The 16,848-nt window shown below is 38.2% G+C and overlaps 1 protein-coding gene across 3 annotated transcripts in view; it reads right to left on the bottom strand.

The window, feature by feature from the left end:
* The window catches only part of LOC107602191 (sodium/potassium-transporting ATPase subunit beta-1-interacting protein 2-like), a 174,688-nt gene that overhangs the window by 6,403 nt on the left and 151,437 nt on the right, over positions 1-16,848 (bottom strand). Inside the window, exons 5-7 of one of the 3 annotated variants that reach the window (XM_016294622.1) lie at positions 7,976-8,036; positions 3,695-3,776; positions 1,807-1,859 (exon numbers count right to left, since the gene is read on the bottom strand). In XM_016294622.1, the coding sequence (XP_016150108.1) occupies positions 1,814-1,859; positions 3,695-3,776; positions 7,976-8,036 (189 nt within the window). In that variant the 3' untranslated portion in view covers positions 1,807-1,813. Of the gene's footprint in view, positions 1-1,806; positions 1,860-3,690; positions 3,777-7,975; positions 8,037-16,848 lie in introns of those variants that run through there. The other 2 variants (XM_016294623.1, XM_016294624.1) reach the window with 2 other exon arrangements.

Genomic DNA, 16,848 nt, shown 5'->3' with positions numbered 1-16,848 from the left:
ATATTAGTCGAATTTAAAATAAACATTTGCATTTGAATGCAAAAATAGTACTATCAAATGTTAGGAGTGCATCAGGGAGCGTCATCAGTGGAGCACGAGATGCGGTAATGATGATGTAAGTGACGTTGTTGCATTTGAATGTTTTGTTAGTCTAGCCCACGAGATGTACCACTGCTGCATTATGCATTCAAAATATTAGAGAAATATAGAAGCTCGATGCGGAGAAGATCTTGATTAGGTTAAAACTGAAACCAAGTCATTCACACAGAACGCATATTCAACGCATTTTTAGATGGACAAATATGACTGCTGCACTTGCGTCTCACACAAGAGATTCAATTCAATTCAAGTTTATTTGTACAGCGCTTTTCACGATACAAATCATTGCAAAGCAACTTTACAGTAAATTAAGTTTCTACAATATTTAGTGGTAGCTTATCAGTGGTGACTGTCAGTTAATGTATAACCACTGATTTCTAGTCGTGTCCTCTTTTGGAAGGCCAAACAAAGGAGTTTCGCTTTCACAACGAAACACACAGCATCACACATGGCGGGCTAGAGTGAGCGGCGGCGGGCGGGCTTGCGGCAACCACATGTGGCGACCCCGGGCTGGACTCTGCTCCTCTAACGCACCTTTTGTTTGGGGTGTTCGGTGAGTTCCGTAACGATATATACATCATTCAAGCCGACCAGTCAGGTTGTGAACGTATCACTATGCCTTTAGGTTCAGTGTCTTTAGGTTTGCTGTCGAAAATGCTAATGTGAATGCTAAGCGGACCAGGAACAAATGTATCATTTTCCTTTTTGGTCCGGACCAAATCAACCAAACGAACTGAACTACAAGTGTGAACACACCCTTTAAAAGCAGTTCATCATTGAATTCAGTGATGTCATCATCCAGCTCAGTTCAGTTTAAATAGTATCTGTGCAATCAAGTCGACGATATCGCTGCTAAATAAGTGTCCCCAACTAAGCAAGCCAGAGGCGACAGCGGCAATGAACCAAAACTCCATCGGTGACAGAATGGAGAAAAAACCTTGGGAGAAACCAGGCTCAGTTGGGGGGCCAGCTCTCCTCCGGCCCGACGAACCAGCAGGTTGTTCCAGCAAGTCAGATTGTGCGGAGTATCATTGAGATTTTTACAAGTTTTAATGTTAAATTCGCTTTTTATTTTTGTATTTTTGTTTTCATTTCAATTTTAGTAATTTTGTTGTGTGTTTTCATAACTTTTATTAGTTAATGTTTTTTTTTTAAATGTTAGTTTTTATTTTATTTTTTTCATTTTTTGCTTTAGTTATTTTAGTACATCAAGTTAAACAAAATGAAAATGAGAAATAATTATATAAAGATTTTTATATTTTTATTTCAGTTCACGATAAAAAGTCAACTACAATAACCCTGGTTAAAGATGACGTGTGTCACCTCAAATCCCAAAAACTCCCTTATCTTCCATTGGTTGGACAAACAGACACAAACTCACGTCATTGGTGTTGCTATGCTGACTAGTTTAATGTTTTGATGTTGCCTATATTTACACTTTTGGGGAAAACAACATATGAATGGCATACCTATAGCTGTCTATCCACAATAAAGGCAATCACTGTCTTTAAGAGTACTTTTCTGTGAATGGGCAGCACACTAGAATATCAGACAGTTCTGATTCTGATTCTGAATATCAGACAATTCTGAAGTTGTATTGCACATTACTGATTTTCAGTGATTCCTCCAACCCCTCCTGTACTGCACTTTGGTCTTCCATCAAAGAGCTGTCTCCATATAGATCATGGGCCTAAGCTTTGATAGCATTGCTGTCTCACCTCCTGGCATAATGGAGTGCATTGTGGACATAAAGGCTGACTCTGTAGAACACAATCACCAATAGATCAGTGTCAATAAGCCAAATCCTCTTAAATCTCCCAGCGATCACCCAGTCCCACCTTTGTGCATTCAACTACTTCCTCATAAACATTTAAGCTGCCAACAGAGACTAAGCAAACAGATCACCTCCCCTAATATTGACCTAAGCTATTATCCCAGCCAGACTGACAATGATATTATTTCTTCGAGATTTTCCGCTAGAGATACTCCTCAGGGTTTTGTTTTGCTCCAGGTCTGTCACGGACCAGCTCTCATAAAACTACTGTTGTGCACCCAGATACAAACACAATGACTCACTGTACAACAGCACAAGAGTCTAGAGACTACGGCTGCAGCACAAAATCTATACGGAAAATAGTCGATAATGAATTTCCTTATCAGTTGTTTGTGCCGCTATTACTATAACTTACATAACTGTAAATCTTCTGAATTTAAATAAATGACTTTTGTTCAATTACATAAGAAATAAAATTGCAATTTATACATTGGACAAATAAATAATTTTCTAATATGAAAATATAATAAAATCAATGCCATGCTTTCTTTCTATAACATAACATAACATATTATATATGAAAATTACTATAACATTTTCATTGTTTTTTTATTTTGAAATACTAAGTAAATAAATAAGGAAACACTTTATTTTATGGTGTCCTTGCTACACGTTACATGTACTTACTATTATAATAACAATAAATGATGCATAATTACATGCAAGTAACCCTAAACCAAACCCTAATCCTAACCATATAGTAAGTTCATGTAGTTAATTAATCTTACTCAGTACTTAAATGTATAATTACACTGTAACAAGGACACCTTAAAATAAAGTGTTGCCATAAATAAATACATAAATAAATATTCCAAAATTATATATATACAGGTGCATCTCAATAAATTAGAATGTCATGGAAAAGTTCATTTATTTCAGTAATTCAACTCAAATTGTGAAACTCGTGTATTAAATAAATTCAATGCACACAGACTGAAGTAGTTTAAGTCTTTGGCTCTTTTAATTGTGATGATTTTGGCTCACATTTAACAAAAACCCACCAATTCACTATCTCAACAAATTAGAATATGGTGACATGCCAATCAGCTAATCAACTCAAAACACCTGCAAAGGTTTCCTGAGCCTTCAAAATGGCCTCTCAGTTTGGTTCACTAGGCTACACAAGCATGGGGAATTTATTGAGATGCACCTGTATATCTATCTATCTATATATATATATATATAATATTCTGATAATGATAGGTTATGTTATTTAAAGTCATAATTTCATTAATACATTTAAATAAAAAATATAATACAAGTTATTAAATGTAACTGATACATAAATAATTACTGACTATTACAAATAAAATTCTAATAATTACATAAATATTCTGATAATTGTTATACATTCAAAGTCACAATTTCAATAACAAATTTAAATAAATAAATAAAAGATAAAACAATTATCTCACACAGATAAATTATTATTATTATTATTATTATTATAAATAAATATAAATATTCTGATAATTGTTATAACTTATAATTTCATTAATAAATGTACATTAAAAATAAAAGTCAATACATTTATCTGACAAATAAATAAATACGTTATCAAAATGATTTAATAATTTATAAACATGTTAGATGCAGCTTACTAAGAAAACATAAATTGCCTTGCCAAGTTTTTCACTTATGAGCAATTGCAGAGAGCTGAGGGGAATATAACAAAACATTGCTGAAACTGTATAAGAAAACGTTGTGCACTATAAATGAGGTTTGCATTGATTTAAAACCATTCATGTTTGTGATACTTACATGTACATTGGTTGTAGTTGCAAATGTGACGTCTTCTGTGGCCCTTGGTAACCGTACGAATCAAACCCTCCTATAAAGTCAACTAAAGAAATGAGAAAGGGAGAGAAAGAGGAAGATGGGGGACAAAAAAGAGATGATTTATTTTACTGAATGCTGTCGTTCATTCAAATAAGCACTTTTTGATTAAGTATCTCATGCGCGTGTCAGTGTGATAATCATGAGCAGTGGATGATCAGCGGCCGGACCCTCTGTGAGACTGATATCTACGGAGGCCGGTTTGTGGCACGCTGCCTGTTGGATTATAAAATAGGCTAACATAAAGCAAACTGACAGGATTAGCCCCGGACCCCTCTGTGAGGGCCCACCAGCTGTTTCAGGCCCTGGAAGCCCCGAGTATCTGGGCTTTCCACAAAGACGCAAAGGTAATAAAGTGTGCGATAAAGATCCAAGCTTTGGCAATCAGAGGCTGTTTCCTAGACCAACGAACACAGGAGATAAACTGTGGAATTAGCAGAGAGCTTCTCTCGTGCATCCCAAACAGAAGGAGAACGGAAGAATGGAACGATTATCATTCTGATGATAGAATTTAGGGGGCATATACCTACAGATCCCCTAATCTGTGTTGGTTTTACTGTGGAGTTAGACCTTTGTCCTGATCAGTGTTATCTGGGGACCCGCAGAGGTCAATCTGAAAGATTGCGCCAGCAGTTTAAACCAGAGTGCTCACATTTAGCAGGACACGGTTTGAATTCCTCTCTAAACATATATTGATATATGACATATATTAAAGACATGTCATTAATAACATATTAGTTTCAGTCTTTAAATTGATTGACAGTCCTTAAAATATTTTTTACAATTCAATAACATACAAAAATGTAAAAGAGAACAAAAGAAATAGTACCAGTAATAACAACAACAATCATATTAATAATAATAATAATACTGTGACACATCAACTCATATATTATATGGATTGTTGATTGTTGTACATTTTTGAGTGAACAGTTTAGATTGGGCTTAAATAGGCCTTTAGATTCATCATTCACATTAAACACTAAAAAAACATTTTTCCCAAAAGAGTATGTTTTATTAAAAAATATATATTTCTTTATTTTTTACTTCAAAATTTCACATTTAATTCAATGCGTTACTTGCCATTTCTTTGTAATTATGAAATTGCCTAGCAATTTCTAAGAGAAAAACACTAAATACTGCTTAATAAATATGATAAATATTGCTTAATAATACTGCTAATTAATTGATTTAACTCTTCACTCATAATTCATTACATTATTAATGCCATGAATATGATGAAATAATGAATATGAAAAAAAAATTGATTACACACAGTTTGGGGTCAGTAAGATTTTTTTATGAAATAAAATGTTCATGCTAACCAAGGGTGCATTTATTTGATTCAAAAATAGAGTAATATTGTGAAATATTATTACAACTTAAAATAACAGTTTTCTATTTTAATATAATTTAAAAAGTAATTTATTTCTGTAATGGCAAGGCTGAATTTTCAGCATAAATTCTCCAATCTCCAGTGTCACAAGATCCTTCAGAAATCATTCTAATATGCTGATTTGTTGTTTACTTTCCTCTTATTAGCATTGCTGAAAGCAGTTGTTCTTTGATGAAGATCAAAAGAACAGAATTGGAAACAAATTATGAATATATTTACTGTCACTTCTGATCAATTTAATGGATCCTTGCTGAATAAAAGTATTACATTTTACTGACCCCAAACTTTTGAGCATACATACACACAAACCATTTAAAATAGAAAACACTGATCATTAAAGTTATGCCGCACTTCAGAACATTCCCATGTTAATACATACATACACTATGTATATATATATATATATATATATATATATTGTATACACACACAGTATAAGGATCACACTCTAGCTTGGACCAACATCCCAATGAAGTCATGCATAAAAACCCATATACGCACATATATTCTGCATTAATAGACTGTCACGCTACACTGGATGTATTCTGCCAGAGGGCTCCCTCTCCGTGATCTTAACATGTAGTGAAGGCACTCAGTTTAATGAGAGGCTGACCCCCCAAATACGGCCATGCTTAATTACATTCAGAGTGAAGTTTAATGATTCTGATTACTCGGATTATGAACTGATAAAATGCAATGAAAATACTGGACAAAGAAGGGGGGATGCCTAACAAATAAACAGCCACACAAACACACACTTTACATGCATCTCTCTGTCTGTCTGTTTTAGTTGCTCGGTGATGAGAGAATGATGAGAACAGGGAAAATAAAGCTCGACTCTGCAAGAGAACAACAGTATTGATCTTGTATGCCAGTGCTAGGCTGCATTTCATTTGTTATTGTAGCTATTCCTCAAAAGACTCTCCTAAGAAAACGTTACAAGCATCTCAGGGCAAAACGCATTAAACTAATAGTCATGATCCGCATGAGTTTCCGTTTTCCGTAGAACACAAATGGGGAAATGTTGAACAATATAGTGCCCACAGTTTTCAATATAATGAAAGTGAAACAACAAAAAAGCACCATAAAAATGAACTCCATATGAAATTCTATGATAGTACATGACAAGAGTTTTCATTTTGGGTGAACTGTTCCTTAAAATATAAATCAGGCCAACTTCTATCCTCATTATTATTATCTAATCTTTCGTCAGGACAGAAAGGTGACTAAAGCGAATGACCCATGAGTCTCAGCTTGGCAGTGGTGGTAAGTGTGATCGTCTGAGCATTACAAATGGAACCGTTTTCTCCTTGCTTTAAAACACTAGACCACAGGCTGGTCGTTTGGGAGCAATAAAAGCAATCTTTTAGATCCTGCAACATCTAAATTCAAATGTTTACTGGGGCATTCAAACTAGGCTAAAGATCTGCCACCAAGAGCTATGTCTACGTCAGTGCTTCATTACCACAGGAAACTAATATTTTTTCCCTACACACACACACACACACACACACACACACACACACAGGTTTGTTTTTGTGAAAAGTGGGGACTCTCCATAGGCGTAATGGTTTTTCTACTGTACAGACCGTATATTCTATTGCCCTACACCAACCCTACCCCTAAACCTACCCCTTACAGGAGACTTTGTGCTATTTCAGATTTTCAATACACTCCATTCTGTGTGATTTATAAGCGTTTTGAAAAGTGGGGACATGGGGTAATGTCCTGAAAAGTCACCTTCTCCTTGTAATACCTATGTCATACCTTTGTCATTATACAAAGTTATGTCCTCATTTGTCACAAAAACGCGTACACACACACACACACACGTTTACTTTGCTATCTAAATTACTATCCTTGTGGGGACTCTCCATAGGCGTAATGCTTTTTCTACTGTACAGACCATATTTTCTATCGCCCTACACCAACACTACACCTAAACCTACCCCTTACAGGAAACTTTCTGCATTTTTAGATTTTCAAAAAAACTCATTCTGAATTATTTATAAGCCTTTTGAATTACAGGGACACTGAAAATGTCCTCATAAATCACCTTCTCGATGTAATAACTATGTCATACCCATGTTATTATACAAATTTGTGTCCTCAAACCACATAAACATGCACACACACACACACAAACACACAATTACAATTAAAGATATGTAAATATATTATTTTTTATTAATATATCAATTACATTTACATTTTTCCTATATATATAGGATAATAAATATATTTGTAATATAAATATATAATATTTATACAGTGGTGGCCAAAATTATTAGAACACTAGTATCTTCACCAGCTAAAAATGGGTTTAAGTCAGTTATTTCTATCTTTTGCTGTAGTGTGTCAGTTGGAAATATCAGTTTACATTTCCAAACATTCATTTTGCCCTTAATTTAATAATTCAGTGAGATTTTTGTCTGATAACAGCCAGTGCTCCACACAGAGATTTGATCTCATCATCATGAAGAAACAGAACAAACTGAGACAGACTAAATTCAGAAGAACTGTGGTAACGTCTCCAAGATCCTTCAAGAAACAATCAATGGCAAAATGAATGTTTGGAAATATAAACTGATATTTCCTGCTGACACACTACAGTAAAAGATAGAAATAACTTATAACCATTTTTTAGCTGGGGAAAATGCTGTACTAGTGTTCTAATAATTGTATGTATATGTAAATCATATATTTAGATCTGATATGATAAATGTAATTTTAGATCCTATATTATTTTAGATTTAATACATATCTTATAAGCAGGCATTATATTGATTGAGTTATGAAGATATACTCACAGCTGTCCTCCTCTTCTGAAATGAGCTTCACAACATAACAGGCATAGATGAACCCAGCAAGCTGTGAAGAGAAACAGAAAACAACATAGATTAGAACAATCAACTGTACTAATCAATTTGCCTATATTAAGGTTAAGAGTAGTGCAGCAAATAGAATTGAAAAAATAATGTTTCCCGGACAGGTTTCACAATCATTCCTAGCAACCTTTTGCAATGCCTGCGGTTGAACATTGATGTTAGACCAAGAAAATAAAATGAAGAAAAAAAATAAAAAATGCAAGAAAACTATGGGGCGGAACGGCTATTTTAAAGTGTAAGTGGCACAAAAAAGTTGTAGCTAATGGTAAAAGTCGACTTTGTTGACCTACAAATAAACCTTTGTAACATATACACATTTCATATGGTTTTCGCTCTCAAGAAAGAACATTATTGAAGAATCCTCATCCAATAAAATGGTCTGATTTTGCTTTGATAAAAACTAATCTTCCTCTTTCAACAGAAAATACATCAACAAATGCAATAAAACGGTCAACTCATTTCATGTGGTCATTATATCAGAATAAGCAAAACAAACCATCATAGAAAACCATTAGTGGTTCATTCGGTTAATTAGAGATAAAAAAGAGCATACTTTTAACAGTAGAGAAAACATGCTCATATGTTTTGCTCAAATGAGAGAGAATCTGAAATAAAAACAGGAGAAAATTAAGAGATCAAAGATAGAGGGAGGTAGGCTTATTTTTATTGAGGAAACAGGTGTTGTAGGGGCGAGAGCTTTACATCAAACTGAGACACCGCCACAGAAAATGGGTCTTTAGAGCAATGAGGACAGAGCGAAGCAGAATTGTTGGAGCCTCATCCTCTCTGCCGCTCCAAAACACAGCACTTCTGAATCATAGAAGCACACGGATGCACAAAGCTCAGATTTTCCTGGCTCTGAATCACTCATCAGCATCCGTGTTTAAAGAAAAAGACGCTTGGTGGCGGGCTTGGGACTTCAACCGTGATTAAGAAGGATGAATGTGAAACGATGATGAAAAGATCGCAGCAGAATATTGAGTACTGTAAACACATTTAATGGACAAACAAAAGACTTGGATCTCTCGGAGCAGACTCTTTAAAATGCTCAGGGAGCACAGCTGGGCTTTTTATAAACCCTCTTCATCAGAAAGCCGTGTAGTTGTGTGTTACACTGGTGATTTTATAGAACCGGACTGATTGGACGGCTCTGATCGAATCAAGACAAATGATAGAGTGGGACAGCTTGAACTCCTGTTGTCTGCACTACCAAAATAAGGTCTACAGGACCATTGTTGGGGGAAACACAGCACAAATAAAACCCGGGTTATGTAATCAGCCGAGTTTTTTTTTTTTTCCCCCCAAATAATGAGCATGGTTATGTATAGTGGATATTTACATACAGCATACATATTATTCATAGAGAATAATTATTTAAATATTAATATAATGTAACATAATATAATAATTAATTTTATATTATTTATAAAAATACTGAATTAATATATAATGATTAAAAATATATATTAAATGACTGAATTTGAACATTGCATCAAAGCAGCGGTGAATTTGTTCTGTCTTGGAGATTTTAGGCTGGAGGCTGCATTTTTTTGATAAAAATATATAGTAAAAACAGTACTACTATGAAATAGTTTTACAATTCAAATAACTGTTTTCTATTTTAATATATTTTAAAATGCAACTATTCCTGTGAATTTTCATCAGCCAATATTCAGTCACATGATCCTTCAGAAATCATTCTACACTGTAATAATTTCACCAATTTTAACTTTTCAACAGTCATCTGAACCAAAATTACATTAAACTGACTTAAAAAATCAAGTTGAATTTCATATAACTTGTAAAAAAGTTGAAATTGTTTAATGTATTGTGATTATTTTAAGTAATATAAAAACATACAACTTTTTACAGTGCAATATGCTGATTTGATGCTCAAGAAACATTTCTTCTTATTATTAAAGTTGAAAACAGTATTTTTGTGGAAACAATGATACATTTTTTTCAGGATACTTTGATCAAAATAACAGTATTTATTTAAAATACATTGTTTTGTAAAAATTTTTTTACTGCCACTTTTGATCAATTTAATGCATCCTTACTGTATAAAAATATTTCCTTCTTTTTTTTACATTTTGAATGGTAACATACGTCGGATGGATTAACCCTTAAAAAATCACTTTGAATGTAAAATTTATTCGTAAACCAATCAAAGCACTTCCATTAAGAACAAATAGACACCTGGATAGAAAAAGTAACACAAAATAACTTAAGCAATGCAATTAGTCACCTTTAATGAGTAACTCAATACTACAACACGTTATTTTCAAAAGTAACATTCCCCAACACTGTGCCACAGTTGTGCTGAGAGCAAATGTACTTTGACATACTGCTAAAAAAGGCCACCCAGACTTGAGATTATAATTAAGAGGCTGAGCGCCATTTGCTATTCTATGAGATACAAACTCGTGTCCCCTCAGGGAATGCTCTAGAATGCGGCCATGTATACAAGACTGTTTATGTATCACCATTTCTTATCATTTGAGCAGTTCATTTAACTAAACGAACAGAACAAACAGTCCAGGACTGCATTCCCAGTCCAATCCCTCCAGATAATCACAGTACGGTGGTAAACGGGAGGAAAAGCAGATTTAGGATTCCGAGAATACCTCAAGGTCTTGCTCTCATTTACACGGAATAATGTACCACTCCCTCCTCCTTCCCAGTGGCAGTGGAGAGCATGGGAGAGCATGACTCGCACACATGCAATCCAAATCCAGACAGGGTCATTTACATAATATCGCACAGCTATGTGAAGGACGAGGGCCCAATGTGGTGTCACCTCGGCTCAGCACATTGGGCCAGACAGTATTTTGGTTCCCGGTTCCTTGGATACAGCACCCAGCGTGGATGAGGAGACAATGGAGGCGGCCAGCAGCTAGCATCTGTGTGTTTGTGCGAGGAAAGGGGCGGATCAGGGTTCAACACACACAATACAGGCTGCTCTTTTGATTACCTGATGCTATCATCTTCCCATTGTGTTTGCAAAATATGTAAACCAAATTAGCAGGATGTAAATACAGTCTGCACTAACTGTGTGATGAAGAGCGGTGAAAAAAGACTTGCAAACTGTTTGCCCCAAACAACAAATATTTATATTTATATTTTTCTGGCCAAAATATATTTCAAATTTAGGTTGAATATATGTTGTATACCTTCACCACTGGCTGGGGGGCCATGTACAACGGGCACGCAGTGTCGGGGGTATGGACGGGCCCCCAACTGCACTGGCATAACAATTGCCTAGAGTTGTTAACAGTGCACCTTGCCTTGAACTGTCTCAAAGGGTGCTTACTTGGCAAGCACGTGCTGCTCCAGAAACCTCTCACTGCCAATTGTTCTACTCCCTGACCGAGGGAACACTCGGCACGGACGCACTGGCACACAGCTGGCCGCAGGGCCTGCGCAAGTATACGTTTCCCCCAGTGAGCCTTCTTGCACAGACACTGTGCAAGGTCAGGGAGGACGAGGAGCAGGTCCTGCTTGTGGCGCCGTATTGGCTCACTTGGACCTGGTTCCCCAAACGAATAGACCCCCGGAGGTGCCCGATCGGGGTCGTGCTTTCCTTTTTGCAGCAAGGGTTGGAGCGAAGGCTGTCTCCCTCCACCCGTAAAGTATATGTCACTGCGATTGCTGCTAACCATGACCCCGTGGAAGGGAAGTCGGTAGGGAAGCATGATCTGGTCATCAGGTTCCTTAGAGGGGCGAGAAGGTTAAATCCTCCCCAGCCCTCCTCTACACTCTCTTGGGACCTGTCTCTAGTGCTCAAAGCACTATAGCAGGGCCCTTTTGAGCCTTTGCAGTCAGTCGAGCTAAAGTTTCTTTCAATGAAAACTCTGCTCCTGCTTGCACTGGCCTCCATCAAGAGGGTAGGGGACCTGCACGCATTTTCAGTCGACGATTCGTGCCGAGAGTTTGGGTCGGCTGACTCCCAGATAATCCTGAGGCCCTGGCCCGGCCATGTGCCCAAAGTTTCCACTACTCCCTTCAGGGATCAGGTGGTGAGCTTGCAAGCGCTGCTCCCAGAGGAGGCAAACCCAGCCCTAGCTTTGCTCTGTCCCGTCCGAGCCTTGAGATGCTACGTAGACCGGACACAAAGCTTTAGACCTCAGACCAGCTCTTTGTCTGTTACGGAGGCCGGCAGAAGGGGAATGCCGTCTCTAAGCAGAGGATGGCCCACTGGATTGTGGATGCCATCACCCTGGCTTATCAGGCACAGGTTGTGCCCTGCCCGCTCAGGTTGCGAGCTCACTCTACTAGGAGTGTTGCATCCTCCTGGGCGCTGGCTCGTGGCGCCTCGCTGACAGATATTTGTAGAGCCCCCAACACGTTCGCTAGATTCTATTGCCTTCGTGTGGAGCCGGTATCCTCCTGTGTTCTCACCTCGAATGGGTAGAGGCGCTGAGAGGCCCCGGTTTAGTGTCGGCTTGCAAAAACGGCTCCAGAGTGTCCGTACTGTAGGCTCTGTCGAGCTCCTCCGTCCCCTTGCCAGCCAGACGTGGCAGAACGTTCGGCGCCAGGCCATCTCTTGCTGAATCCTTGAGAACCGGTAGAGAGCTGGGTTCCATATGTAGAGACCTAAGTGGTTCCCATATGTGTAACTCGGAGTGACCGACTGAAAGTCGCCACAGCTGCTGTACCACCGCTGAGCGGCCGGGTCACTGGCTCGACTCCTCAGCGAAAACCTGGTATGCGTTGCACCGGCTGCCTTTTTATGCTCACACTGTGATCAGCGGCAGCTGGATGCAATCATCGCATGCCAATGTGCATTGGCTCGTTTAGTTTACACTCGAAGTGGATTGGTCTCTCTAAGCGAGATCCCAATTCGTCGGTCACTGACGTGATGTCTCCGTTCCCTCCTTCAGGGAACGAGGGTTACATACGTAACAGAGACGTTTTTGTTTACATAATATATGTGTGTGTACTGTGTATATTTATTATGTATATATAAATACACATGCATGTATGTATATATTTAAGAAAAATATGTTGTTTATTTATTAAATATATATATATATGATATAATTTATATGAATACAAACATATACATGTAAATACATGTAAATAATTTTAAAATATATGCTATATGTGTGTGTCTTCTTATATACATAATAAATATACACAGTACATGCATATATATCGCGTTTGGTCTCGTATCTTGTCAGTGTCTGGGCTTGCTTGGCCATTTGTTGTGGAGAAAATAAGGAAAGTGTGTTCAAGCGCCAGCAGAAAACAGTGTAAAGAAATACTTTTTGAGAGAAGCAGTCTTTATCAGCGGAAGTTAAAAGCAGCTCATAAGTGTATTTACTTGTCTCATTAGTGTTTAGTGCAGTTGTCGTTGCTAGGAAACGCTGGTTTTGTTTACTGTGTGTGCTTGGCCATTTGTTGTGGTGAAAATAAAGAAAGTGTGTCCAGCTGAATTAATGTAGTATTTTGTTAGAAGGGTATAAAAAAAGCATGGTTTACCGCGCCAGCCGTCGCGTGAAGACCGAAGAGTGTAAAGACCATCGACTCTACCGTGCGACTCCACCGGCAAAGGATAAGTATCGCTTTTTATTTCTCCTCTTTCCTACTACTTGTTTCACTTCAGTTTCAGTTTTTATAACCATTTCTTACTATGTGTAAGTTGTTGTTTTTTAACGTGTGTTTGGAAGTGTTATTTTTTAGGATTACTGATAAACGGTCATTTGATTTGTATTTGTTATTTTAATTTTAATTAAATTATGTCTGAATGTATTATGTCTGTATAGGTCTTTTAAGTTTTTAGTTTTATTTAATTGGAGTAATTTTAATACTTCAACAAACTAAATGGAAATGAAATAATATATATATATATTTTATAAATATGTATATATATATATATATGTGTGTGTGTGTGTTTGTGTGGTTGTACAAACACATATGCAGTTGTTTTTTGGTGTTTGGCTTAGTGTTATGTTAGAATCATTATTATACTCCTATACCTTTTGTTCTTTAATATTTTGAATTGTTTTTAGCGTTATTTTTAGTTTTTCATTTAAATGTTAAGTTTTGAAATGTTGTTGTATGCAGTTGTCATTTTTATTTAAATCTCTTTATATTTTATAAAGTGTATAGGTCAACGAAAGTCCACTGAAGGCGAGCATAGTGAGAACCCAAGTGCAGTTTTAGCCAAACAAGGTGAAATCCAAACAAGATACACAGACTTGATTTGACTAGGCATGAAACAGACTAGACTCACCGACAGCAGGTTACAACATCAAAGCTAGACCCAATACAAAATGCAACATGAGGGCTATTTATACCAAACAAGGAGCATCACATGACATGAACAAACAAATGGGAAACAAGACACATGACTAAGACAACCAATCAGAACATGACACAATGAACAAGAGAACCAATGACATGAATACATGAGGGCAAGGGAAGCATGACACTGACAGCATGAAACAATTACAAAATAAAAGCCATGAAAACATGAACATGAAACAAAACCCAGACACCACATTACATTTCCCCCCCTCTAAGGGCGGCTCCAGACGCCCAAACAAAATCCAACAAGTCCAAGGTGGTGGAGTGGAGGCGGAACTGGGGGAGGGACGGAGGGCCAGGCCCATGAAGCGGAACAGGCAGAGCGGGGGGCCATGGCGGAGCAGGCAGAGCAGCGCAGCCGGGTGGTGACGGCAGAGAAGGAGGCCATGGCGGAGCAGAGACATGGACAGACCACTTGACTGTGACCGAACAAGCAGAGAGTTCATGAACAGCCTCCGTGGCCGTGACAGGACAGACAGTGAGTTCGTGAACAGCCTCCATGGCTGTGACAGGACAGGCAGTGAGTTCGTGGACGGCCTCCGTGGTTGTGACTGGGCAGACCATGAGTTAGTGAACGGCCTCCGTTGCCGTGACAGGGTAGGCAGTGAGTTCGGAAGCGGACGCCGCCACCTCAGGAGGTTCTGCAGCGGATTCGTGCACAGGAAAGGCCCTTGGAGCAGACTCATGGACAGGAAAGGGCCATCTTGGCCGGGGACTCCGGCGTGGCGAGCGTAGTGAGAACCCAAGTGCAATTTTATTCAAACAAGGTGAAATCCAAAATCCAAACAAGACACAGACTTGACTTGACTTGACTTGGCATGAAACAGACTAGACTCACCGACAGCAGGTTACAACATCAAAGCTAGACCCAATACAAAAGGCAACATGAGGGCTATTTATACCAAACAAGGAGCGTCACATGACATGAACAAACCAATGGGAAACAAGACACATGACTAAGACAACCAATCAGAACATGACACAATGAACAAGAGAACCAATGACATGAATACATGAGGGCAAGGGAAGCATGACACTGACAGCATGAAACAATTACAAAATAAAAGCCATGAAAACATGAACATGAAACAAAACCCAGACACCACATTACATTTCCCCCCCTCTAAGGGCGGCTCCAGACGCCCAAACAAAATCCAACAAGTCCAAGGTGGTGGAGTGGAGGCGGAACTGGGGGAGGGACGGAGGGCCAGGCCCATGAAGCGGAACAGGCAGAGCGGGGGGCCATGGCGGAGCAGGCAGAGCAGCGCAGCCGGGTGGTGACGGCAGAGAAGGAGGCCATGGCGGAGCAGAGACATGGACAGACCACTTGACTGTGACCGAACAAGCAGAGAGTTCATGAACAGCCTCCGTGGCCGTGACAGGACAGACAGTGAGTTCGTGAACAGCCTCCATGGCTGTGACAGGACAGGCAGTGAGTTCGTGGACGGCCTCCGTGGTTGTGACTGGGCAGACCATGAGTTAGTGAACGGCCTCCGTTGCCGTGACAGGGTAGGCAGTGAGTTCGGAAGCGGACGCCGCCACCTCAGGAGGTTCTGCAGCGGATTCGTGCACAGGAAAGGCCCTTGGAGCAGACTCATGGACAGGAAAGGGCCATCTTGGCCGGGGACTCCGGCGTGGCGAGCGTAGTGAGAACCCAAGTGCAGTTTTATTCAAACAAGGTGAAATCCAAAATCCAAACAAGACACAGACTTGACTTGACTTGACTTGACTTGGCATGAAACAGACTAGACTCACCGACAGCAGGTTACAACATCAAAGCTAGACCCAATACAAAAGGCAACATGAGGGCTATTTATACCAAACAAGGAGCGTCACATGACATGAACAAACCAATGGGAAACAAGACACATGACTAAGACAACCAATCAGAACATGACACAATGAACAAGAGAACCAATGACATGAATACACGAGGGCAAGGGAAGCATGTCACTGACAGCATGAAACAATTACAAAATAAAAGACATGAAAACATGAACATGAAACAAAACCCAGACACCACATTACAATAGGTAATATTTATAAAGTTTTTGCTTTTATTTTTGCTTTTATTTTTGGATCTGTTTTTTGTTGTTTTAATACTACAATTGATTGCTTCTCTTGTCCTCATTTGTAAGTCGCTTTGGATAAAAGCGTCTAATAAATGACTAAAATGACTAAATAAATATATATTATGTATATGTGCATTTTGGATGCGATTAATCGCATGACAGCACTAGTAAATATATAAATCTATTTGAAAATTTACAATAACTATATAAATTTGGACCATTTTTTAGTTTTGAAATATGGAAAATGTATGCATGCACACGGCATAGTTATGTTCAATATACTGCATTATACTGAATACTGAAGAAAAAAAATAAAGTTATAGTATAAAGTTATATATGTTACCTATAAGTAGAAATATATATATATATATATATATATATATATATATATATATATATATATATATATAT

Source organism: Sinocyclocheilus grahami, unplaced genomic scaffold (genome assembly GCF_001515645.1).
Source record: "Sinocyclocheilus grahami isolate Dianchi unplaced genomic scaffold, SAMN03320097.WGS_v1.1 scaffold321.1, whole genome shotgun sequence".
NCBI classification, from domain to species: Eukaryota; Metazoa; Chordata; class Actinopteri; order Cypriniformes; family Cyprinidae; genus Sinocyclocheilus; species Sinocyclocheilus grahami.
The sequence above is the reverse complement of the archived record's forward strand: the minus strand, read 5'-3'. Positions and strand labels throughout refer to the sequence as shown.